This window comes from Capricornis sumatraensis, chromosome 7 (genome assembly GCF_032405125.1).
Source record: "Capricornis sumatraensis isolate serow.1 chromosome 7, serow.2, whole genome shotgun sequence".
NCBI lineage: Eukaryota > Metazoa > Chordata > Mammalia > Artiodactyla > Bovidae > Capricornis > Capricornis sumatraensis.
In genome coordinates, this window is record NC_091075.1 from 75,227,145 (window position 1) to 75,252,256 (window position 25,112).

The 25,112-nt window shown below is 41.2% G+C and overlaps 1 protein-coding gene across 1 annotated transcript; it reads left to right on the forward strand.

Annotated features, from left to right (window-relative positions):
• The first annotated feature begins 13,197 nt into the window (after nucleotides 1–13,197).
• Nucleotides 13,198–23,206, forward strand: LOC138082134 (RE1-silencing transcription factor-like). The gene is made up of 3 exons (XM_068975419.1): nucleotides 13,198–14,101; nucleotides 17,374–17,457; nucleotides 21,195–23,206. The coding sequence occupies exons 1-3, from the start codon at nucleotides 13,207–13,209 to the stop codon at nucleotides 23,204–23,206; spliced, it is 2,991 nt and encodes a 996-aa protein (XP_068831520.1). The 5' UTR covers nucleotides 13,198–13,206.
• Nucleotides 23,207–25,112: the final 1,906 nt, after the last annotated feature.

Consider the following 25,112-nt stretch of genomic DNA (forward strand, 5'->3'; position numbering starts at 1 on the left):
CTACTAGAGAGTGTAGGGGGAGAAAAATGCCAGGTGCAGAGTATAATTTATGTGGAATCAGATAGTAATTAGCTTTGTGAAGGACAAATCCAGCTACAAGTATTTGTCAGTGGTAACACCTAAAGAATAACTAAGATTATTTAACTCTTGCAGACATGTTTGGCTGGTATGTGCCAAAGGCTGTCCACTCTTTTTTGTTTTTGCTGCAACAGTTTTAGTAAGGAAAGAGAAACAATAAATGGTAAATAAATAAAATACATGGCATGTTTGTTAGCAATAAATGCTAATAGCAGGGAAGGACAGTAGGATTGGGTGCAAAGGGAAGGAGCTGTAATTCTAAAGATTGTGGCTGCTGAGAAAAAGCTGCCATCTGACCCAGGAGGGGAGGGAATGAGCTTGCATGGACACAGACGTATTGGATAGTCTTTCAGATAAAGAACAGCAAGTTCTAGTAGCCAGGGTTCAGGAGGCCAGGGAGTTGAGGGGAAGAGGAACAAGGGGAGAGGAGTGCAAAATGTCATCTGGGCTGCCTGAGACAGCAGGAGGAGAAGCAGGAGGAGCCCACCTCCTTCCAGAGCTCCCTGGCTCACCTCCTTCCCTTCTCTCAGCATTTTTAGATACTGTCATGGATAAGACTATATTCTGATTACCAGAACCATAACAAAAGTTTGGGGCTCAACTGGCAGCAAGGGTAGATGAAGTTGCTGTCACCAGTGCTAGACCTGACCTTAAATCTGTCTTCAGACACCATTAGTCTTTTTTTTTTTTTTTTTCATTCTGGCTGTGCCACATGGCAAGTGACATCTTAGTTCCCTGACCAGGTGTCGAACCTGCATCGCTGTGGAATCTAACCACTGGACTGCCAGGGAAGTCCCTAGACATCAACAGTCTTAAAGCGAGTGTGGCTCAAGGCCTACACTGGTGGGTTTCCTCACAGAGTGCAAAAGAAGCTGCAGAGAAGAAACAAGGGCTGCGAGGTATATTGAACTGAAAAAAATATATATATATGATTGTTTTAGGAAATACCTGCACTAGATTCAAAATTTAACAGAATAAAAAGCATTTTAGGGATTTGCCTAGTGTTCCAGTGGTTAGAACTCTGTGCTGGTTCAATTCCTGATCAGGGAGTTAAGATCCTACATACTGTGAGTCAGCCAAAAAAATTTAAAAAACAACAACTCAGTCACAGTTCAAAGTCTCTTTTTTTTTTTTTTCCTCAAAAGATTTTAAATTTTGGATACAGCAAAGTAAAATACAGCCTCTTGAAAAGCAATTAGTAGGCTGATTCATGTCAATGTGTGGGAAAAACCACTACAATATTGTAATGTAATTAACCTCAAATTAAAATAAATAAATAATTTAAAAAAAAAAAGAAAAGCAATTAGTAATTAGTTTATAGAACCAGCTTCCCCCAAGGAGAATTCCTATTGATTTATAAATTTGGCCTTAAATTTGACCTGTGGCCTTCACGTCATGATGATTTGGGTCACTCTGAATATGACATCTCTGAAACAAGGACCTCTGCTAATTTTAAATGAATGCAGCTTCCTATTCGTCATTCATTTATTTGCATCACAATATGTTGGGATAAATTCCCAATTAATAAAATATTTCCAGTAAGCAGTCAGACTGAGGAAATGAAGGACATTTATCTAGTAAGTTTAAAAAGAAATGTTTCATTTTTGTCTTTTTTGGACATGAAAAAGGGAAAAAAGTTTATATTTTTGCAGGCTGTGACAGAGGCCAGATTTGTTCCCAGGGCTACAGCATCTAAAAAATCCATATAAGCTCAAATTAGATTTTAGTGAAAAAAAAATTTTTTTTTATTTTAAAGTGAATAAAGGTAGAAAAGTTTAGGGAATTCCCTGACTGTCCAGTGCTTCGAACCTGGCACTTTCACTGCCAGAGGCCGGGTTCGATCCCTGGATCTAGAGGCTGCGTGAAAGTGGTAGTCGTCGCTTGTGTCCGACTCTTTGTGACCCCATGGACTGGTGTTTACTAGGCTCTGCTGTCCATGGAATTCTCCAGGCAAGAGTACTGGAGTGGGTTGCCATGCCCTCCTCTACAGGATCTTCCCTACCCAGGGATCGAATCCAGGTCTCCAGAATCGCAGATTCTTTACCGTTAAAGCTACCCAAGAAGCCGCCTAGAGTGGCCAATGAAAAAAGCAAAGAAAGAAAAAGTTTGCACCAGGCCTACAAAGGTTTTTTTTCTTCCTACCCCAACTCTCTCTTTTTTCTTTTTCATCATTCCCTCCTGCATTTTTTTCTTTCTCTTTCGGATCAATGAAATGAATGTGTCTTAAGTTTGATTCATGGGGGGATTTTGCATTTGAACAGCAAGGAGATCAAACCAGTCAATCCTAAAGGAAATCAACCCTGCATATTCATTGGAAGGACTGATGCTGTAGCTGAAGTGCCAATACTGTGTCCATCTCATCCGAAGAGTCGACTCATTAGAAAAGACCCTTATGCTGGGAAAGACTGAAGGCAACGGAAGGGGATGACAGAGAATGAGATGGTTGGCACATCATTGACTCAATGGACTTGAGTTTGAGCAAACTCTGGAAGACAGTGGAGGACAGGGAGGGAAGTCTGGCATTCTGCAGTCCATGGGGTCGCAAAGATTTGGACACCACTGAGCGACTGAACAACAACAAATTAAAACCTTTGGTAGTTAAGCATGGAGGACCTTTATTCCATTTTCCATTTGATCCTGTATGTTATTTAATAATGTACTGTCAACAATTAGAGAGACAGGGCTCCTAAGGAGTAGACCAGGAACATAGAGTGTGGCAGCTCTCTCATAAAGAAAAAATTAAAGGAACTTGAAAGAGAAGGAACTGGGTAAACTGAGTAGGAGGTAGGGAAGTCTCAGGTGTTTTTTGAGCTTGCTGTTTTTACTGTGTATTATGTTCCTTCCCCTATTTTCCACCTGTTGAAATCTTCCCAATTCTCAAGAACAGATCAGATAATCATCTACTGTGACTGTTTCTAGATCCTATTAGAAACTAGCTAAAGCGTCTGCCTACAGTGTGGGAGACCTGGGTTTGATCCCTGGGTCAGGAAGATCCTCTGGAGAAGGAAATGGCAACCCACTCCAGTACTCTTGCCTGGAAAATCCTATGGACGGAGGAGCGAAGTAGACTACTGTCAATGGGGTCGCAAAGAGTTGGATACCACTGAGCGACTTCACTTCACTTCCTGCTCTAAACCCCCAAAGCACTTGCTGCTTCCTCCTTTATAACATTAGTGATAGTCCAACTTATCTTGATCTGGGTAGTCAGGGCTTTGAATGCCATACTAAGGAGTTTAAGAGAGTCATTAAATTTCTGAGGATAGCTGTGAATTACAATACTTAGGCATTTTGGGGGCAAAAAGAAACTTTTTTCTCTCTCTCTCCTTCCCTCCCTCTTTCTAGCCTATTACTGTGTGCCAAGTAGCAGGCTTGGTTACTCCACTTTATAAACATGGACGCAGGTTACTCTCCAAAACTGGCTCAGGAAGCTGCCTCGAAGTCCTCACCACCCTCTTTACCCTCTATAATCTGAGGGTAACTGCTACACTGAAACGGTGCTTTGAAGACTCCTCAATGACTTGATACCTTCCACGTCTAGGGACTTGTCCCCTCTGTCCTCATTCTCACAATTTTGAATCCACTTCCTTCCTGAAAGTACGTTTTCACAGCTTACTGCGTTTGTTGTTGTTGTTGTTGCTTTGTTTTCCTGGCTTATAGCTTAAAATTTGGAAAGCTTTTTTTTTTTTTTTTTAGTGTAGACTCAAAACGAAGCTTAATCAGTTAAGGGTGGCTATGGGTGGAGATTAGAAGAGATTCTGAAAAGTATTTTTCAAGCATTTTAGACTTGTAAGGGGGGTGACAAAGCCTAAAAGAGCGCTCCTTTTAAGAGCGCTAGTCTCTTGCGTGCATTCCAGAGCTGGGGGATAACTTTTCTGTTGTTAGTTTATGAAGGAAATCAACAAAGGAAGCGGGGCTGGCTTCTTTACTGACCTCAGAGCCCGAGTTCGAGACACTGGGGGAATTAGGTGCTGCTACGTCTAGGCGCTGCCCCATCCAAAGCCCGGGCCCCCAACAGACTCCTTCGCCCAGGGGCGGGGCGCGCCAGGCGGCTACGCGCGAGGGCAGCGGCGGGGGCGTGTCCGGCGGGCGCGCGCGGGCGGTGAGGGGGCGTGTCCCGGGAGTGGCGGCGGCGGCGCGGGTTGGGTGCGCGGCGCAGCCTCCTGTGTTGGAATGTGCGGCTCCCGCGAGCTCAGGGCGCAGGAGCAGAGTAAGCGCCACCGAGGCCTGGGGCCGCAGAGCCTGCTGTGGGTGGCGGCGGCGGCCCGGACCGCAGGGCGAGAGCCAGCGGCCTGAACACTCTGTGCAGCCCCGCTGGGTCTTCGCGGGCTTCGACGGGCCCAGCGTCCAACTTTTCCACCCTTACCCTCCCCTCCCCCGAAACTCCTGCAACAAAGAAAAGTAGTCCGTGAAGGAGCGGCGACGCGGGTCGTCGCCCCTCCTCGCCCAGGAAGGCCGGTAAGCGCGGCGCGGTCTGAGGCACGGTCGGGTGGGGGCGGCGGGTCGGCCGGGCGGCGGTGGCCACGAGAAGGGGAGGGCGCGGAAGGACGCGGAGCGAGGCGCTGTCCAGGGCTGATTTGCAGATACTGTGGCTCGGGCGGCGGCGACCGCCGCGTCGGGCGGGGGCGGGCGGCCGGGCGGGATCGGGTTACATCGTCGCTGCCGGGGGGCTGGGCCGGGGGCGTCGGGGAGGGGCGGCGCGGCGCCTGGACCCCCTCCCCAGTCGAGGCCGGGCCGCCGTTCGGGCGCAGGCGCCGGGGATGTCTTGTCCTGAGGCCAGGAGCGGAGCTGCTTGGGGCCCTAGTCCTGAAACTAACTTCCTCTCGTGCTCCTCCTGCTCCGGGTCCCGCCGCAGCCCCTCGCCTGCCGGAGGCCCTCGCGTCTTCCTCCCTCCCCGGCCTCTCCCTTTCGCCGGAAGGCGCCGTTGAGTGCGGCCGGGCTGGTTGAGTCAGCCCGGGACCCGGGCGGTTCCGCCAATGGGGCTGGACAGCGATTTCTGCGCTCGGGCCGCCAGGCCGCCCAGGCCCTGCGTGCGGGGTCGTCTGGCCGCCGGAGTCGGCGGGGCCGGGGCGCGCGTCCCGCGGGGCGCCGTGGCGGAGTGAGCCTCAGACTTCCGGGGCGCAGGGGGCCCCCTCTGGCGCTCGGGGCCGGGCGCCTCGGGAGGGCGCGCGGAGGCTCCCGGCCCCCTGCGGAGGGCGAGCCCTGGGCGGGCGAGGAGCGGGGACCACGACGACGCGGCAACTTTGCTCACTCTTCCCGGACTGGGGCGCGCGGGCCGGGAGGGGGCACCCTGGACTGAGAAGACTCAACGGCGCCCCGAATTTGCCCGTCTCTCCGTCTTCAGTGGTGGGGAGCCCAGGAAACGCTTCAGGACGACTTGGTGTGTCGGTGGTGTAGTGAGCGGGCCGAGGCGAGGGGAAGCGAGGGCGCCGGAGTTTGCGAAGAGCTGCTTTGTGTTTGGTACGTATTTTGAGAAAATGGCCGAATGCCTATTTCAGTCAGGAATGCCGCGGCCGAGGCCGGCGCTGGTGAAGGCAGCACGTAGGATCCGAGCTGCACGTTGGGCTTTCGGGCTGTGCGCCGACGGCCTTCCTGAGCAACCTGGAAATGCCTGTGGGGATGGTAGTTAGGGTTTGGGGAGAATTAGGAATTAGGAGTCGCCTGGGCTGTTTCGTTAAGGCCTTGGACAGCCTTTGCTGTGTGATGGCATTTGATTCCAACTTTCGTTGGTACCTATGACTCAACGAGTTTGTCTTTATGCGCTTGGGTGAAACTGATTACTTTCGGTATTTTGGGTGTAAAATTTTTTGAGTCTTTGCCACTTTGCTTTTTCTAATTCGCAAAAGAACATCTAATTTGAGAATTAACACCTTTTAGGCTGCCGTCTATGGGGTTGTACGGAGTCGGACACGACTGTAGCGACTTAGCAGCAGCAGCAGCAGCAGGTTGGAAAGTAATGAGGTTAAGACACTTTATTAAGCCCAACGTTTTTTCAAAGTGATTTTATTATGGCTCCTCGAGGCAGTTGAGTCAGATCAAACACAAGGCAAGAATGTTGCTGATTTGAGTTATTCAGTTATGGGTGTTTGAAAGCTCTTGTGTTTTCATTTGTGTATATTTGAATACACTAAACTTCCCTTTTCACAGGAAAAAAGATCTTTAATTTTTGTGTACTTTTAAACAGATCATCAAGAAAAGAAACTTAAGTAATACTTTAGGGGCATTATGTACTTTTCAAAGTACATTGGACCCTTGAACAACAGGAATTTGAACTGCGTGGGTTCACTTATATGTGAATTTTTTTCAAGAAATATATTGGAAAATTTCTCATAGATCTGCAACATTTTGCAGAAGTCTACAGATGATACACATAGCCTAGAAATATGAAAAATTTAGAAAAAGGTACATCATGAATGCATAAAGTATACATAGATAATAGTGTATTTTATCATTTACTACCATAAAATGTATACAAATCTAATAAAAGTTATCAACAATTACAGACCACGATGGCACCATTCCTGTCCAGAGAGATGTAAACAAATGTAAAGATCAATCATTCATCCATAACTGCATATTAACTGTGGTCCATACTATAGGTCTGTAATCATTTCATAGCTACTTGTTGCTATTTTGGTGAGCCTCAAGTGTTGGAGGTATCCACTTAAAACGTCTTGTAAGTCTAATCATATCTGGGTGAGCAGTTCTCTCCAGTAAATTGTGCTTACAGAAAAAAAGCCACCTCTCCCATTTCCTGAGTGTTTTTCATTGTGTTTAGTGGGATACCAGAAACCTTGAATGACTCCATGGGACCCATATGAAGTGCCATTGGTGATGCTGGAAATGCTCCCAAGCAGTAAAGTCATGACATTAGAAGAAAAAGTTAAATTGCTTGATATTGACCGTATCAAGTTCTGCAATTTCCATTACCCACCACTTCCAAGATCAGTGAATCTAGTGTAAGGGTTATTGCAAAAAAAAGAAAAGGAAATTTGGAGATTATCTCTGCATTTTTGCCAGCAGATATGAAAGCCTTATACTTTTTGTAAAATGCCTTCTGTCTGATATTAAAAATGCCTTTTTGGGAATTCCCTGGTTGTCCAGTAGTTGGGACACCTTTCACTGCTTGAGGGTTCAGGTTTAATCCCTGGTTGGGAAACTAAGATACCACAAGCCACCAAGCTTCGTGATGTAACCTTACAAAAAAAAAAAAAATTTTTTTATGTGGGTATAGTTGTGAAAGGCATACCTATGGAGTAAATTGATTAGAGAAAAAGTGAAGTTATTGTATGACAACTTAAAGCAAAAGGAACATGAAGTTTCTAAATCTAGAGACTTTAATGCTGGCAGAGAATGGTTTGGTAATTTTAAAAAGAGTTTTGGCTGAAAAAATATCAAGATAGCAGAACCAGCTTTGAGTTCCCAGATGCTGTTAACAAAATTATTGAAGAGAAAGGCTGTCTGCCTAAACAGGTTTTTAATACAGAGTAATGTGCCCTAGTCTGGAAGAAGTTGCAGAAAGCTCATTCATTACTAAAGAAGAGAAGTGAGCATTAATTCGAATTTAAGGCTGTTGAAGACTAACTTGTTTTGTGCAAATTGAGTTTTTGATCAGGACTGTTCTTATCTATAAAGCTGCCAAGCCCACTTTTTTTTTTTTTTAAATGGAATTGTTTTTCTTTCATTCTTTGTCTTCCTTTCTTTTTTTGGCTTGCACGATCTCAGTTCCCCCACCTCGGACTGAACCTTGGCCACTGCAGTGAAAGCCCAGAATCCTAACCATTAGGCCACCAGGGAACTTCATAAGCCCACTATCCTTAAAGATAAACACCAGTTACTATTCTTTTGGTTGTATAACAAGAAGGCCAGGGCAGTGAGAATACTTATCTAAATTGGGTCCACTGATGCTTTATCCCTGATTATGAAGTACTTCGCAGTAACGGGACTGCATTTGAAGGTTCTTTGGTATTGGACAGTGACCCTGGCCACCTTAACCCCATGAGTTCAACATTGAAGGTGTCAAAGTGGTATTCATGTATATGTGCTAAGTTGCTTCAGTTGTGTCCCACTCTTTGCGACCCTATGGACTGCAGTCTGTCAGGCTCTTCTGTCCATGGGATTCTTCAGGTAGAATACTGGACTGGTTTGCCGTTTCCTCTTCCAGGGGATCTTTCCAACCCAGGGATCGAACCCAGGTCTCTTATATCTACATTGGCAGGGAGGTTCTTTACCACTAGCACCACCTGGGAAGTCTGTCAAATTGGTTCCCAAACACAGTGTCTTTGAGTAAAGCCTATATTAAGGTATCATAAAGACCTTGAAGTCTCATTACACATGGTACTCTGTAGAAAGGATTGTTGGTGCTATGGAAGACAACCCCGATAGAACATCATGAAAGTCTAGAAGGACCATACTGTTGAAGATGTTATCATTGTGATAGAAAAAACTTTGAAGGTCATCAAGCCTAATAGAAATTTCTGCCCGAAGAGACTGTCCACGTGTTGTACATGAATTCACAGGATTTACAAGAGCCAATCAAGGAAGTCATGAAAGAGATAGTGGATATTGGAAAAAGGTTGCAGGTGGGGTGGATGAAAGGCTTCAAGATACATATTTTGGGAATATTCAAGAGTTAATAGATAGCATACCAGAGAAATTAATGGAAGTTAATTGGGAGGTGAGTCCTTTTGAACCAGTGCAAGACTGTAAGGAAAAAGACACGGAAGAAGCAGTGCCAGAAAACAAATTGACATTAGACAGTCTGGCAGCAAGGTTCCTTTTATTGAAGACTACTTTTGATTTCTTTTACAACTTGTCCCCTTGTATGATACAAACACTAAAACTAAAGCCCGTGATAGAAGGATTAGTACCAAATAGAAACATATTTAGAGAAGTAGAAAAGCCAAATTTGGACAGAAATTTAAGATATATTTCTCTCAAGTTACACCTCTTTCCACTTCCTCCACCTCTTCTCTCTCTGCACCTCCTTCTGCCTTCCCTTATACTTCCTCTGCCTCGTCTCACTGCTACTCCTGACTCAGCAAGAGCAACCCTTCCTCCCCCCACCCCCCTACTCAACAGAAGACAGGATGATGAAGACCTTGATGATGATCCACTTCTCTGCTTAATGAATGTTAATCACACCATTCAGTTAATAAACTTATCTGTCATGTATGTGTATGAATGTCTTGTGAAAATCTAGTAATCGTACACCAAGAGCTGGAAGACGTTGTGTCATCACCATTGTTACCTAAGAATTCATTGTGTACAAGACTTGAGAAAGGTTTAAAGTGATATTTAATATGAAATTTATAATGTATTAGTTTTTCTACTGTTGTATAATTTTCCTTTTAAATAATTACATTACCTGGAACTTCCTTGGTGGTCCAGTTGTTAAGAATCCATGTGCCATAGCAGGGGATATAAGTTCATTCCCTGGTCTGGGAGGATCCAACCCACATGCCGAGCAGCAATTAAGCCTATGGGCTTCAACTACTAAAGCCTGGGCTCTAGAGCCCCAGCACTGCAACAAGAGAAGCCACTGCAACTATAGAGCAGCCTCTGCTTGTCGAAACTAGAGAAAGTCAACACGCTGCAACGAAGACTCAGTATAGTCAAAAATAAATTTTCAGTCTAGTTCAGTCGCTCAGTCGTGTCCAACTCTGTGACCCCATGGACTGTAGCATGCCAGGCTTCCCTGTCCATCACCAACTCCTGGAGCTTACTCAAACCCATAGAATCGGTGATGCCATCCAACCATCTCAGGCTCTGTTGTCCCCTTCTCCTACTGCTTTCAATCCTTCCCAGCGTCAGGGTCTTTTCCAGTGAGTCAGTTCTTCACATAAGGTGGCCAGAGGATTGGAGTTTCAGCTTCAGCGTCAGTCTTTCCAATGACCATTCAGGACTGATTTCCTTTAGGATTCACTGGTTAGATCTCCTTGCAATACAAGGGGACTCTCAAGAGTCTTCTCCAACACCATTGTTCAAAAGCACCAATTCTTCAGCACTCAGCTTTCTTTATAGTCCAACTCTCACATCCATACATGACTACTGGAAAAACCATAGCCTTGACTAGAGGGACCTTTGTTGGCAAAGTAATGTTTCTGCTTTTTAATATGCTCTCTAGGTTGGTCATAGCTTTTCTTCCAAGGAGTAAGCGTCTTTGAATTTCATGGCTGCAGTCACCATCTGCAGTGATTTTGGAGCCCCCCAAAATATAAAGTCTGACACTGTTTCCACGTCTATTTGACATGAAGTGATGGGTCTGGATGCCATGATCTTAGTTTTCTGAATGTTGAGCGATAAGCCAACTTTTTCACTCTCCTCTCTCACTTTCATCAAGAGGCTCTTCCAGTTCTTCATTTTCTGCCATAAGGGTGGTGTCATCTGCCTATCTGAGGTTATTGATGTTTTTCCCGATTCCAGCTTGTGGTTCATCTAGCCTGGCATTTCTCATGATGTACTCTGCATATGTTAAATAAGCAGGGTGACATTATATAGCCTTGATGTATTCCTTTCCCGATTTGGAACCAGTCTGTTGTTCCATGTCCAGTTGTAACTGTTGTTTTCTGACCTACATACAGATTTCTCAGGAGGCAGGTCAGTTGGTCTGGTATTCCCATCTCTTTCAGAATCTTCCGCAATTTGTTGTGATCCACATAGTCAAAGGCTTTGGCATAGTCAATAAAGCAGTAGATGTTTTTCTGGAACTTTGCTTTTTCGATGATCCAGCAGATGTTAGCAATTTGATCTCTGGTTCCTCTGCCTTTTCTAAATCCAGTTTGAACATCAGGAAGTTCACGGTTCATGTACAGTTGAAGCCTGGCTTGGAGAATTTTGAGCATTACTTGACTAGCATGTGAGATGAGTGCAATTGTGCAGTAGTTTGAGCATTCTTTGGTATTGCCTTTCTTTTGGATTGAAATGAAAACTGACCTTTTCCAGTCCTGTGGCCACTGCTGAGTTTTCCAAATTTGCTGGCATATTGAGTGCAGCACTTTCACAGCATCATCTTTCAGGATTTGAAATAGCTCTACTGGAATTCCATCACCTCCACTAGCTTTGTTGGTAGTGATGCTTCCTAATAAGGCCTGCTTGACTTCGCACTCCAGGATTCACTCTAGGTGAGTGATCACATCGTCATTATCTGGGTCATGAAGATCTTTTTTGTATAATTCTTTGTATTCTTGCCAGCTCTTCTTAATATCTTTTGCTTCTGTTAGGTCCTTACCATTTCTGTCCTTTATTGTGCCCATCTTTGCTCGAAATGTTCCCTTGGTATCTAATTTTCTTGAAGAGATCTCTAGACCTCCCATTATATTGTTTTCCTCTATTTCTTTGCACTGATCACTGAAGAAGTCTTTCTTATCTCCTTGCTATCTTTGGAACTCTGCATTCAAATGGATGTATGTTTCCTTTTCTCCTTTGCCTTTGGCATATTTTCTTTCCTCAGCTATTTGTAAGGCCTCCTCAGACAATGACTTTGCTTTTTTGCATTTCCTTTTCTTGGAGGATAGTCTTGATCACTGCTTCCTATACAATGTTAGGAACCTCTGTCCATAGTTCTTCAGGCACTCTGTGTATCAGGTCGAATCCCTTGAATCTACTTCCACTGTATAATCATAAGGGATTTGATTTAGGTCATACCTGAATGGTCTAGTGGTTTTCCCTACTTTCTTCAATTTAAGTCTGAATTTGGCAATAAGGAGTTCATGATCTAAGCCACAGTCAGCTCCCAGTCTTGTTTTTGCTGACTGTATAAAGCTTCTCCATCTTTGGTTGCAAAGAATATAATCAGTCTGATTTTGGTGTTGGACATCTAATGATGTCCATGTGTAGAGTCTTCTCTTGTGTTGTTGAAAGAGGGTGTTTGCTATGACCAGTGCGTTCTCTTGGCAAATCTCCTGTTAGCCTTTGACCTGCTTCGTTTTGTACTCCAAGGCCAAATTTGCCTGTTACTCCAGGTATCTCTTGACTTGTAACTTTTGTATTCTAGTCCCCTATAATGAAAAGGACATCTTTTTTGTGTGTTAGTTCTAGAAGGTTTTGTAGGTCTTCATAGAAAAATAAATTTAAAAAAATATATAATAATTACATTACTATATGCTGTCTGAGAAACAGCATATCAGCCCATGATATATACATGCAGTTAAAAAAAAACTATTTCTAATACTGTGTTATGAAAATGCCGTATACTATATGCTAAATAAAAATTTTATGACTCATTTATTTGCATATCGGCTTGGCTACTGGGAAGCAGTCCTATCGATTGCAGTAGATTCTAGTAAAGCAGTCATATCGTTGCTTCAGTGTTACCAGTGCTTTGTTATAACTGTAAATGAGTATGAATTTCTTTTTCACAATATCTTTTCTCTGAATTCCAGGCAGACGCTTTAACCTCTGAGCCACCAGGGAAGCCCCTTCTAATGACTAGTGTTAGTAATATGTATAATATCTGCAGTATTTTATATCATACAGTATTGGTAAAGGTATGACAGGTGTAATTCATCTGGTACACAGGGGATGTATACTTACTGTATTTATGAATACAGTACTGGAAATGTAGTCCTTATGATTTTCACAACTTTTTTATGTATCTATTATATAAATGCGTGTAACATGCAAAATACATGTTTACTGACTTATCTTTAAGGCTTCTGGTCAACAGTAGACTATTGGTACTCTTAGTTTTTGTAGAGCCAAAAAGAAGCGATTTTTAACTGTACTGGGGGTTGGTGCCTCTAACCCATTTGTACAAAGGTATATTTAATTTTAATTAGCACTAAAAATGAAGGTTACATTTTTCCACCAGAAAAAGTAAAAGTGCTTGAGGGAAGGCACACCGTTGGCAGACTTAGTTGATGGATGAGTTGTGTCACACTTGATAGAATTTCTTATAGCAGATAGAGAAAATTTTTTGATAACTGCAGTAAAGAGAGTTTGGACTTAGAAAATGATTTTAAAGACTGACTTTCAGTAGTTAATGAAGCTGATTGAGTTAAAAGGTTATGTGGGAAAATGTATTAAGTTACAAAGAACCACAGTGATGTTTTAGTTTTACACTGGTAAATGTTGTGCTTAAACTGGTGCTTTTGTGTGTTTTTTGTTTTGTTTTGAATGCAGAGCACAGATATGGCCACCCAGGTAATGGGGCAGTCTTCCGGAGGAGGAGGGCTGTTCACCGGCAGTGGCACCATGGGCATGGCCTTGCCAAATGACATGTATGACTTGCCTGATCTCTCTCGAGCTGAACTGGCTGCGCCTCAGCTCATCATGTTGGCAAACGTGGCCTTAACTGGGGAGGTAAATGGCGGCTGCTGTGATTACGTGGTTGGCGAAGAAAGACAGATGGCAGAATTGATGCCTGTTGGGGATAGCAACTTCTCAGATAGTGATGGAGAAGCACTTGAGGAGTCTCCTGAGGTGAAAGGCCAACCCAATGGGCTGGAGAACATGGAACTGGAAAGTTTGGAACTCAACGTTGTGCAGCCACAGCCTGTGTTTGAGGTAGCAGCTGCCTCAGAAACGTACAGCTCAAATAAAGACCTTCCTCAGGAAACACCCGTAGCAGAGGACAAGTGCAAGAACTTGAAGACCAAACCCTTCCGCTGTAAACCATGCCAGTATGAAGCAGAATCTGAAGAGCAGTTTGTGCATCACATCCGAGTTCATAGCGCCAAGAAATTTTTTGTGGAAGAAAGTGCAGAGAAGCAAGCAAAAGCCAGGGAATCCGGCTCTTCTGCTGGGGAAGAGGGCGATTTCTCCAAGGGCCCCATCCGCTGTGACCGCTGTGGCTACAATACCAATCGCTATGATCACTATACTGCTCACCTGAAACATCACACCCGAGCCGGGGACAATGAGCGAGTCTACAAGTGTATCATATGCACGTACACCACAGTGAGTGAATATCACTGGAGGAAACACCTGAGAAACCATTTTCCAAGGAAAGTTTACACATGTGGGAAATGCAACTATTTTTCAGACAGAAAAAACAATTATGTTCAGCATGTTCGAACTCATACAGGTAAGAGTACCTTTCTTATTAAGTGTACTGTACACCCCAAAATGGAGTGGTCTTAAAAATGTGAAAAATTTCAAATATCTCAGAAGTAAAGAGAATTAAAGATGGGTAAATCTCATCTCAGAAGTAAATTACATCTCAAAAGTAAAAAGTAAACATGGGTACCCACAGGTACCCATCACCTCTACCCAACAGTTATTAGTTATTAATATTTTATCACATTTGACAATTCATATTTTAAAATAACTATACTCCACTTCCACACAGTTCATCCATTTAATGTTAGAATGCATTGGCTTTAGTATGTTTGCAGAATTGTGCAGCCCATACCACAGTCAATTTTAGGACATCTTCACCCCAAAGGAAGCACCTCTCATTGGTTGTTCCGAATACCCCTTATTTATTCACTTGTAAATTGACTTTCAAATCTTTGTAATTAACGGGTCTTATTTTTTGAAAGCAATGTTTATAATATTGATAGTTGCTGTACATTTTCCGGGTAAGAATTGGTACCTTTAAGGACTGATTGCTGGTCTGAATAATACGGATAGGGTAACTAATACTGTGCTCCTCCCATCAGCAGTGAGAAGGGCTCTGGAATGCTGTTTGCATCAGATCCCATTTGCAGTAGTTGTCACTCTGCAGCACTGAACCCTAGAGTGAGTCCTAGAGAGGAGAGGAATTGATGTTGAAGTGGTAGACATAAACAAGAAGACTTGCAGATGAAATTCCATTACAAGAAAGACATGTGTAGCAAGATTTATAAACTCCAACAGATGGCTTCTGTGTAATTTAAAGCTTAAAATCTAGTTATATAAAAGAATTTGAAATCTCTTTGGAATTTGTTATAATCTGTGATTGTCTCTAGGCTTTGCAACCATTTTATCTCAAAAGTAAAAAAGTCTCAAAGTCACATGGCATAGGAAATGACAGTAACTGGAGAATCCTACACCATTAATCACTTAAGAGTTTTAATTAAACAAACTGTTAGAAAACAAACTGTTAGACTGAGGTTAGACTAAACTAACCTCACTTGCAGTGTCATAAAACAAATCTCAAATACCATATACACTTTAGCCATAAGTACTTCATGTTCCTTTAACAGTCTTGTGAAAACTTTGGGGCCTAATTTATCATAGAATTGGCCATAAGCTGTAGAGCTTTTAGGTAATTAGTGTGATATTCAGTGAAGTGCATGACTTTTACATATATACATTTATGAATTTTTAAAAATTGAGGTATTATTGACAATGATGAATTTTTACAAATATATATACTTAACAACCGCCATGCAAGTCACCATAAAAAATAATACCAGTGTGTTTATCTTATTAAATTTTTTTGGGGTGTCAGTTATATGTTTGAAAAGGAAACAGTTAAGTGTTTATTGAAAGCCTAAAGTATTGTACCCAGGGTCACATACAGCTAAGATTGAAACTTCTATATCTTTTTTATAGATTCTTATTATGGTAAGGGGCTGAGGATTTTCATTTGAGTCTTCAGTAGATTTTTCATTTTGTGGTTTTGCTATCTAACCAGTTCACAAATTCTACTTTGAAAGATGACATTTTTGCCTATACGTGTGAATGAAAAATAATTAGTGTTTCTAGAGTATTTATGCCTATTTTGGTGAGTTGCACAGATAGATGCAATCTATTTTGTTAGGAAGAATTTAAAAGTAAAGTATCTGTAGTTGATCCTTCATGTTAATCTTCATGGTATTAAATTTTTCTTAGCTTTTTTGGTAACAACTTTACTGATACACAATTGATATACCATACAGTTCACTGTGAACTGAACTGTTCGGAACACTTCATATCAATGGAATCAGATAATACGTGGCCCTCAGTGGCTACCTTCTTTCACTTACGTTTTCAAGGTTCATCCACATCAAACGTACAGTACTTGTTTTCCTTTTGTTGCCAAATACTTCTCTAAAATGGGTAAGCAACATTTTGTTTTTCTATTAGTTAATGGATTTTTGGATTATTTCCACTTTTTGGCTATTGTGAGTAATGCTGCTATTGCCATTCTTCTGCAAGGTTTTGTGTAGACATACGTTTTTATTTTCCTTAGGTAAATATACACCTAGGAGTGGAATTGCTTAGCCATATGGTAATTATGTTTAATCATTTGAGGGACTGACAAGCTGTTTTCCAAAGTGGCTGCACTATTTTACAGTCCCACCAGCACTGTATTAGGGTTCTAAATTCTCCACAACCTAACAAATAAATGTTAATATCTGTTATTTTGATTATAGCCATCCTGGTGGGTGTGAAATCATCTCACTGTGGTTTTGATTTACATTTCTGTTGTGACTAATGATATTGTGCATCTTTTCAAGTGCTTGTTGGCAATTATGTATCTTTTTACATAAATACATTTCAGCATTTTTTAATCTCCGAATTCTTTTAGGCTAAAGTAGGCATCCTGTTGCCATGAGCTATTTATGTCTAATCTACAGGTATCGGCTAATAATAGCTGGATAGTTACTAGGAACACATTTCACACTTATCGCCACATTCTTTCTTCTTTTTTTCTCTTTGTCTTTCCTTTCCTTGTTCCATGGGTTTTTTGTTTTTGGCCAAGCCACATGACATGTGGGATCTTTAGTTCCCCTACCAGATATTGAACCTGTGCCCCCTGCAGTGGAAGTATGGAGTCTTAACCAATTGACTGCCGGGAAAGTCCCTCGTTGTCCCTTGTTATGAGGTACCTCTGCTGCTGTAATGCATAATATAGACAGAATAATAACGTATTTATTGAAGGCTCTATGTGTCAGGCACAGGGCTGAAGGCTATCCATATATTATCTTAATTTAAATTCTCACAATTCTAGAAAGTGGAGATACTGTTACTTTTATAGATGAGGACGCTTGCCTGAGGTCCTAATTGTTATGTGGCCCAAAAATAGACAAATGTCAAGATTTTTTTTAGTATATTTTGTGGTCGACAGCCCATGTCCAAAATGCACAAATTTTCTGCCTTTGAGGCTTAAATTCCTTAGTAGTAAATCACTGTTCCCTTGAGTTGCTGTCAGTCCCTGTAGCTTTATGTAGCTGGGACTTCCCTGGTGGTGGAGTGGTTAACTCCATGCTCCTAGTGCCAAGGGCATGGGTTCGATCCTTGGTCTGGGAACTAAGGTCTCACATGCTGAACTGAGCAGCCAAAAAACCCCCCCAAAACTCAGTATTAAATAATGTATGTATGTATTGTTAGTGAGAATTGTAATTGTCTTATTTTATCATTTGAACATTAATCACTGTATTTTTGTAGGTGAACGTCCATACAAATGTGAACTTTGTCCTTACTCAAGTTCTCAGAAGACTCATTTAACCAGGCATATGCGTACTCATTCAGGTTGGTAAGAAATGGGAACTTTTTAAATCATTTTTAGTAAACTACCATTATAAAGAAGTTGTTCTATACTTGGAACTGGATCATTACTTATGATTTATTTTTAATGTAATTTGGATATTTATGTATATTTTTAATATAATTTCAGTGTGTGGTTGCTGGGTTCCAGGGATTCCTTGTTAGTTGCTTAGTTCCTGACATTTGGTTTTGTTCTCTTGAGAATTGTTAAGGTTTCCAAAGACTGATTTACAAAAGCCAAACTTTAAAGAGTGATTGATAATCTATGATCCCAATTTATTCACTTATAATAAATAAAATATAGGACTATAACACCTGGGAGAATTGTCCACCCTAGAACTGAAATGACCATGATCACCATCCAGAATTGGCCCCCATTATGAAGGTATGAAGATGGCAAAGTTAAAAAGTCAGTATTTGTGTAGGTGGTCTTGAATGGATAATTGTTTCATTTTTGCCACACTGACCCTTTGGAGGTCCTGATATGATCCACAACTCTTCTCTTCTAATTCTCAGTAGATATGTTACCATTTCATCTTGGATGAAATGTTTAGAACTGGAGGGAATGCATCTGATTTACATGTCCCTTTGTAATATTTTTGTAGGTATCTTACTGGGTAGTTCTTCCATCCTGCTAGCATAGGAATGCATTTTGAATATTTTCCATTTATGAGCACAGTGACTGTTTGTTAAAGGGAATTAACATCTTACTGAATTCTGTCATGGACTACTTATGTTTAAGATGGAAAAATAATTTTTTCAGCATAAACTATTTTCCTTCCACTGAGTACTTGGTGATTATTATGGAGGCACTGTTTTTTTTTTTTTCTCTTGGCCAAGTGGCTTTCAGGATCTTAGTTCTCCAATCAGGGATCAAACCTGTGCCCACTGCAGTGGAAGCATGTAGTCCTAACCACTGGGCCACCAGTGAATTCCCTGAAGGCACTATTTTTAATAGCTGAGTCATTTGAAACATATTATGGTTTGAGAGTCTTTTTGTGAAGTTTGAATAATTTTTTTTAAGATTTATTGATTCATTTTATTTATTTATGTTTCTTGGCTGCGGTGGGTCTTTGTGGCTGCACTTGTGCTTTCCCTAGTTGCAGCGAGCAGGGGCTACTCTTTGTTATGGCGCATGGACTTCAGTAGTTGTGGCACATGAGCTGAGTAGCGCTGCGGCATGTGGGATCATCCCAGACCCGGGGATCAAACTGGTGTCCTTTGTGTGTTGCAAGACAGATTCTTAACCACTTGACCACCAGGGAAGCCCTAGAATAACTTTTTAAAAATATTTTATTAAGGTTTTATTTACCCACACGAAAATGCACGTGTTAGGCATATAGGTCAGTGATTTTATGTATGCTTTCTCTTGTTTGACTGCCATTTTGGTGTAGACATGAAATGTTTCTACTACCCTTAGAAAAATTCCCTCCTTACCCTTTCTAGTCAATACTGCCATATTCTTCCATCAAGTGATACTCTGATTTCTATTAAAGATTTAACATCTTTCTGTAAAATGTTTTTGAGAGTCATTCCATGCTGCGTTAACAGAATGTTGTGTTTATTGCTGAGTAGTACACCCTTATTACTCTTGAATTAGAAGTTCCTTTGTTATTCTGTCTGGACTCTACTTGATAAGAATGTATATAGCTTGTAAAACTCCCTTTTTGAATTTGCTTTACATTTATAAATTAATTTGGGAATGATAAAACAGATACCTGGCACATTTATAAAGATGAAAAACAGGTAAAAATTTTACTAGAACTGGAAAAGGAAGTTAAGTTAAAACTGTTGGTACAGGGCAAAAGAATTTTCATTCAGCTAGATATTAATAAACTAATCAACTTGATGAATTGATCTTCCAATGCAACAGAGTTAATGGCAGTAAAGCAAAAATATGTGTGGGGTAAATGAAGCAAATAAATGATGCCATTGGAGTTTAAAACAGAGTACTAGGAACTCCATTTCTTGATCATTTCACAGGTGGATGCTTGCATCTTGCTTGATGCTGGCTATGAAAATGCTCTCATTCATTAGGGCTTATAAAGTGGTGACATTTTCTTTATAATTCTTTGAAGAGCACAAATATTTTCCTAACGAGAGCGACTTCATTCATCAGCTCTTTGTTTACTCAAAGGTAAGGTTTATATAGTAAGGCAGGATAAGCCCCTGAAATCTTCCTTTGTGTTTACCTGTTCTATAATACACCAGTTCATTCCAAAAGTCATAAATTACAGGTAATATGTATTGACTGTTTGGCCATCTGTTCTACACTTAAGTGCTTTATATGGATTAGATTATTTATAGCTTACAACACATAAGAATAGTTTACACATGAAGAAATTGAGCCTTATTAGAGAGTTTTCAGTACCTTGCTCAAGACCTCACAGTAAGTTGCAGAGCCCGTACTTGATCTCTGTAGTATTCTTACTGTAGAACAAGTTCTTAATCGTTATGTCACATATCTTGTTTCCCCCATTCTGTTTCTGTATATATTAAGTAGATGTTTGTCTCCACTGAAGTCATTCAATGGAAAGGACAAAAAAGGGGCCAAGTGGAGAGTAATGTAGCATGTTGTTAGAAACCTCTCTTTATGAATCTGTTACTGGACTAATGTGGAAAAGAGCTTATAGTTTGACATACTTGGATAAGTTTTTGTTTTTGTGGTCAAGTATTCTGTAATCAGATATCTTCTGATCATGTAAAGCTTATTATCTATGGTTTTACTTAATGTCTGAGTAGTTTGGCTTTACGAAAAAATTTAAAAGATTTTATGTGAATTTGAGAATGTTGAGAGATGAATTTTCATAAATGTCAATTTCCATTTTTCTGCTATGCATTCCATTGGACCAGTGGGGTATGGATACCGTTTGGTAATATTTGCTAGAGTGTGATCTAGATGGGTATGTATTCAGGTAGAATGAGTTAAATCTTATGCCTTTAATTTGGGGGTGGGAGGGCTTCTGGTCTTGTATATGCCTGTGATTATAACTTGTGCTTATTTTATATGCCATATCTATTTGTATGCCCCTGGTTTGTTTGCTCATTTGTTAGAAGAAAGTGGGAGAAAATCTAGAAAGGATTTCTGACTTGTTATATTTTGCTGTAGAATAGCAGCTCTGGCAGTGGAAAAATTTGCTGAGTGAAATCTGATTCAACTCTGCTATGATAGACAAAGGGTCAAAGCATTGTTTTAACGCTTTCACATAAAGGTCTGGGAGTGTGGCCTAGAGTATGAAGTATTTCTTTTGAAGTCTCAAGGTTTATCTTAAATGTATGGGAATTTTATGTTCTGTCCCTTTTATACATTTGTTTTAACTACATAAAAACGTTAAAAGTATGTTACCTTTTTGAGTGCCTTTGCCCAAAAATTAGCATCAAGAGCCTAAGTCACCTTTTCAGTAATTGTATATTTCTTCATGTATCTGTGTTCTTTAAGAGTGTTTGAGAGCCCTAACTTGATGAACTTTTTAGAAGATGATTAAGATAATTATTCCTTTGTTTAGGATGAGAATCAGAAGTCAAGGGATAGAGGAAAGATATACAAATAAATACGAAAGATATACAAATAAATATGGTAAATTGCATGATCAAGTCTTCATGAAATAGTTTTGGTGGTTTTTGTTTTATATCTATCCACACTTCTTGATGAACATATTTGAATAAATCTTGAATTCATTTCTTAATGTGTGCCTTCTGTAACATCTCTTGTCTACCTTCAGGTGAGAAGCCATTTAAGTGTGACCAGTGCAGTTATGTGGCCTCTAATCAACATGAAGTGACCCGCCACGCGAGACAGGTTCACAACGGGCCTAAACCTCTTAACTGCCCACACTGTGACTACAAAACAGCAGACAGAAGTAACTTCAAAAAACACGTGGAGCTACATGTTAATCCACGGCAGTTCAACTGCCCTGTATGTGACTATGCAGCTTCCAAGAAGTGTAATCTGCAGTATCATTTCAAATCTAAGCATCCTACTTGTCCTAATAAAACCATGGATGTCTCAAAGGTGAAACTAAAGAAAACCAAGAAGCGAGAGGCTGACTTGCCTGATAACAAAATCACCAGTGAGAAAACAGAAACAGAGCAGACAAAGGTAAAGGGGGATGTGACTGGGAAGAAAAACGAGAGACCTGTAAAAGTGGAGAAGAAAGAGAATGTTTCAAAAGAGAAGAAGCCTTGTAGTAATGCCTCAAGCCAAGTGACCACCAGAACGCGCAAATCTGCCATGGAAGCTAAGGAAGTGGATGTGTCCCCGGGAAACAATTCAGAAAAAAGCTGCAAAAGCAAGAAAAGCAAAAGGAAGGTGGAAGCTGAAGCCCATTCCTTACAAGAGCCTGTTAATGATGAGGAACCTGTGACAAAAAAGAAAAAGAAGGCAGAAAGCAAATCCAGAAATAGTCAGGAAGTGCCAAAGGGTGACAGCAAAGTAGAGGAGAATAAAAAGCAAAACATTTGCTTGAAAAACAGTACAAAGAAGAAAACTGTGAGAAGTAAATCCTGTAAGAAAAGCAGCCAGCCTGCTCCGAGGAGGCCCACTCAGATGGAGTCTGCTCAGGTGGGGTGTGTTCAGACGGAGCCGCTGCCGCCTCCTTCTCCTCCCCCTCCCCCTCCCATGGGGTGTGGTGAAGTTGAGGCTGTCCAGAAGGGGCCTGTTCACATGGAGCCATCTCCTCCCATGGAGCCTGTTCAGGTGACCCCTGTTCAGATGGAGCCTTCTCTTCCTCCTCCTCCCCCAGAGCCTGCTCAGGTGGGGTCTGTTCAGATAGAGCCTCCTCCACCCCCTCCCCCTGTGGGGGATGCTGAGATCGAGGTTGTTCAGAAGGAGCCTGTTCAGACAGAGCCGCCTCCTCCCACAGAGCCGGTCCCCAGAAGGTCTCCTCGAAAAGATAACAGAAAGGAAAAGTCCAGCATGCTGAGTGAAATGGCACGGAAGGAGCAAGTGCTTATTGAGGTTGGCTTAGTGCCTGTTAAAGACAAGCAGCTTCTAGAAGAAAGTGCGAGTGCACAGGATCTCTTCCCACCATCACCACCCCTGCCAAAGGAAAAGTTAAAAGGGGAAGACTCGGAAGACCAAAATGTGTTCCCTGCAGGCGAAGGCAATAAGGAAGCCCCTCTTGAAAAAGTGGGAGCAGAAGAGGCAGATAAGAGTCTGGCTGGTGTTGCTGCTGTTATCAAGGAATCTGCCAACGCTTCATCCTCTGAACAAAACTTGAATATGCCAGAGGGTGAAACTTCAGAGGATAAACCTCAGGCTGAAGCTATGCTGTGTGCAATGGAGACGGACACTGATGAGAAGCAAGCAGAGAATTTCCCCAGCAGAGACTTGGCAGTTGAAGAACCAGTTTCACCCCCACTGCCTTCTCTACCGCTAGAAAAACATGAAGCCGTGTCCACAACTGCTGTGGCATCACCTCCTGTCACCGTGGCAGTAAATGAGTCTCAGGAAATGGATGAAGACGAAGGCATCCACAGTCATGATGGAAGTGACCTAAGTGACAACACGTCAGAGGATAGTGATGATTCTGGATTGAACGGGGCTCGGCCAGTTCCACAGGAGACCAGTGGGAAAGATGGAAAGGATGCCTTGGCTGTCAAAGTGGCCGAAGGAGATTTTGTTTGTATCTTCTGTGATCGTTCTTTTCGAAAGGAAAAAGATTACAGCAAACACCTCAATCGCCATTTGGTTAATGTATACTTCCTTGAAAAGGCAGCTCAAGGGCAGGAGTAATGAAACTCTGGTCAAGGCTTCAGTTCTTAGTGTATAAGGTCTCTGACATTTTATATTCATTTGGAGTAGTAGACAGCCTTTTGTTTTTAAAATTAATTACTGTCCAATCCTGATTTTTAAGTGGCACTCTTTTTCTTAGGACTCCGTGTACCTATTGATGTACACATTTTAGTAAATCCAAGGGAGTTACTGTAGCAGACATCTAAATCTGTAAGCTTTTTTCTTTTTTTATCTCTTTTGCTTTTAATTGAACTAAGGTGGCCAAGGTGGTATTAGAGCATTTTGTCTATTTGTTCAGCTATATAACTTACCAGTTTTTTTCTCATGTCTGTCTTCCTATTTCACTTTAGTTTATTCTTTGTTTATAGCCCTATAAAAATTGGCTTACTTAAACAGCAAATGACTGGAAGAATTTGCCTGCTTTATATAAAGTTAGCACTTTAAAATTGTTCTAGCGATAAGAAGACAGACATTGAATTTGAAGAGAAATTCTCCCAACAATGGATGTTCTATCATTCCAGGTATTTACCTTTCTGAATTTTGATCAGTATGTATGTTTATTTGTGTATGTGTTAATTGTCATAAAAACAATGATTTTGGTGGGTTTTTTGTTTTTGTTTTGGTGCTTTAATGCCTTAAGATGTTGCACATTGTTTTTTTTTAACCTATGCATTTAAGTTTTTTCTAGAAATAGCATTTGCATTGGAATACTTTATATATGCATGTTTATTTTGATCTCTCTGGAGGGATGCTTTTTAGTCTTGTTTGCAAAAGGAGCAGTTTTCTTTTTCCTGCCACAGTTGTCTTTTTTGCAGAATAGTAGTCTGTGCAAATTTGTGAGCAAATGAAAGATGCAGATTTAGTCCATTGATTTTGATTTTAACATCTATGCCAGAATCTGTATTTCATATAAGTTATTTATTTTAAATTGATGTAGTGAGTTCACACCTTTCAGTTTGAACTTTGCAGTAAATAAACCACTAGATCTATGTTGAATGGATTTTTATCTCAAATACCAACCATAAGTAAACTTTTTGGCCTGTCTTAGTACATCTACTTCCTCAATGTGTGGTGTTAAGTTGTATCTTATAGGAAACCGCTTTTCCTGTATGGTTGGTGTTTGTTTATATGCCTGCTCCGCTGAATAAAGAACTATAATTTTAATTTGGAAACTGCAAATCTGGAACTAGGAGGCATAATTACTCCTTCAAGTTATACAGAGTATCAGTTTGTGAGATTCCAAAGCCATAGCAATTACACAGAAAACCTAGGATGAGAAAGGTAGTATGAGTGCTGGTAAACCAGCTGCTACTTCCTGTGAATATAGTGATAAAGGCTGGCGAAAACTGAAGTTCAGTCCAGATTGAAAAATCACACTTTCTCAGGGATCTCCTCCAACTAGTGGATGTCCTGGCTGTTATTGGGACAGCCTTTTGCTACAGGTGAGGCCTCAAATGAATAGCTATTTTGGTGTTCCTACGGGACCACTTTGTATGGAAAAGAGTATGTGCCCCAAACTTGCTGGTAGGTTCTTTGGCCAGTCACCAAAGAATATGAAAGAATCTAACATAGGTTTTTTTTTTTTTCCTTGTAAAATAAAGTATGATTCCAGTAAGGAACCTTGATTCTTACCCTCCCAGGTTCTATTCTGAAGTAATCACTTTATATATTGTTTGTTTTCTTTTGTCTGGTGGATCTCTGAGGCAGGTTTCAGGGTTTGGCAATGCAACATGAAAAATTAGGAAAAAGTATTAAACTGTGTGTGGAAAACTAGTTATTCTGAGAGTGAGTGTTTAAGGTAAAGGACATTTGAACTTGGAATTGACTGGGAGGCCAAAGATTTAAAGAAGCAGAAAAATTTCTCAAGATATGAGTAAGTTGTGTATTTTTGTTGTGTGTTTTCTGT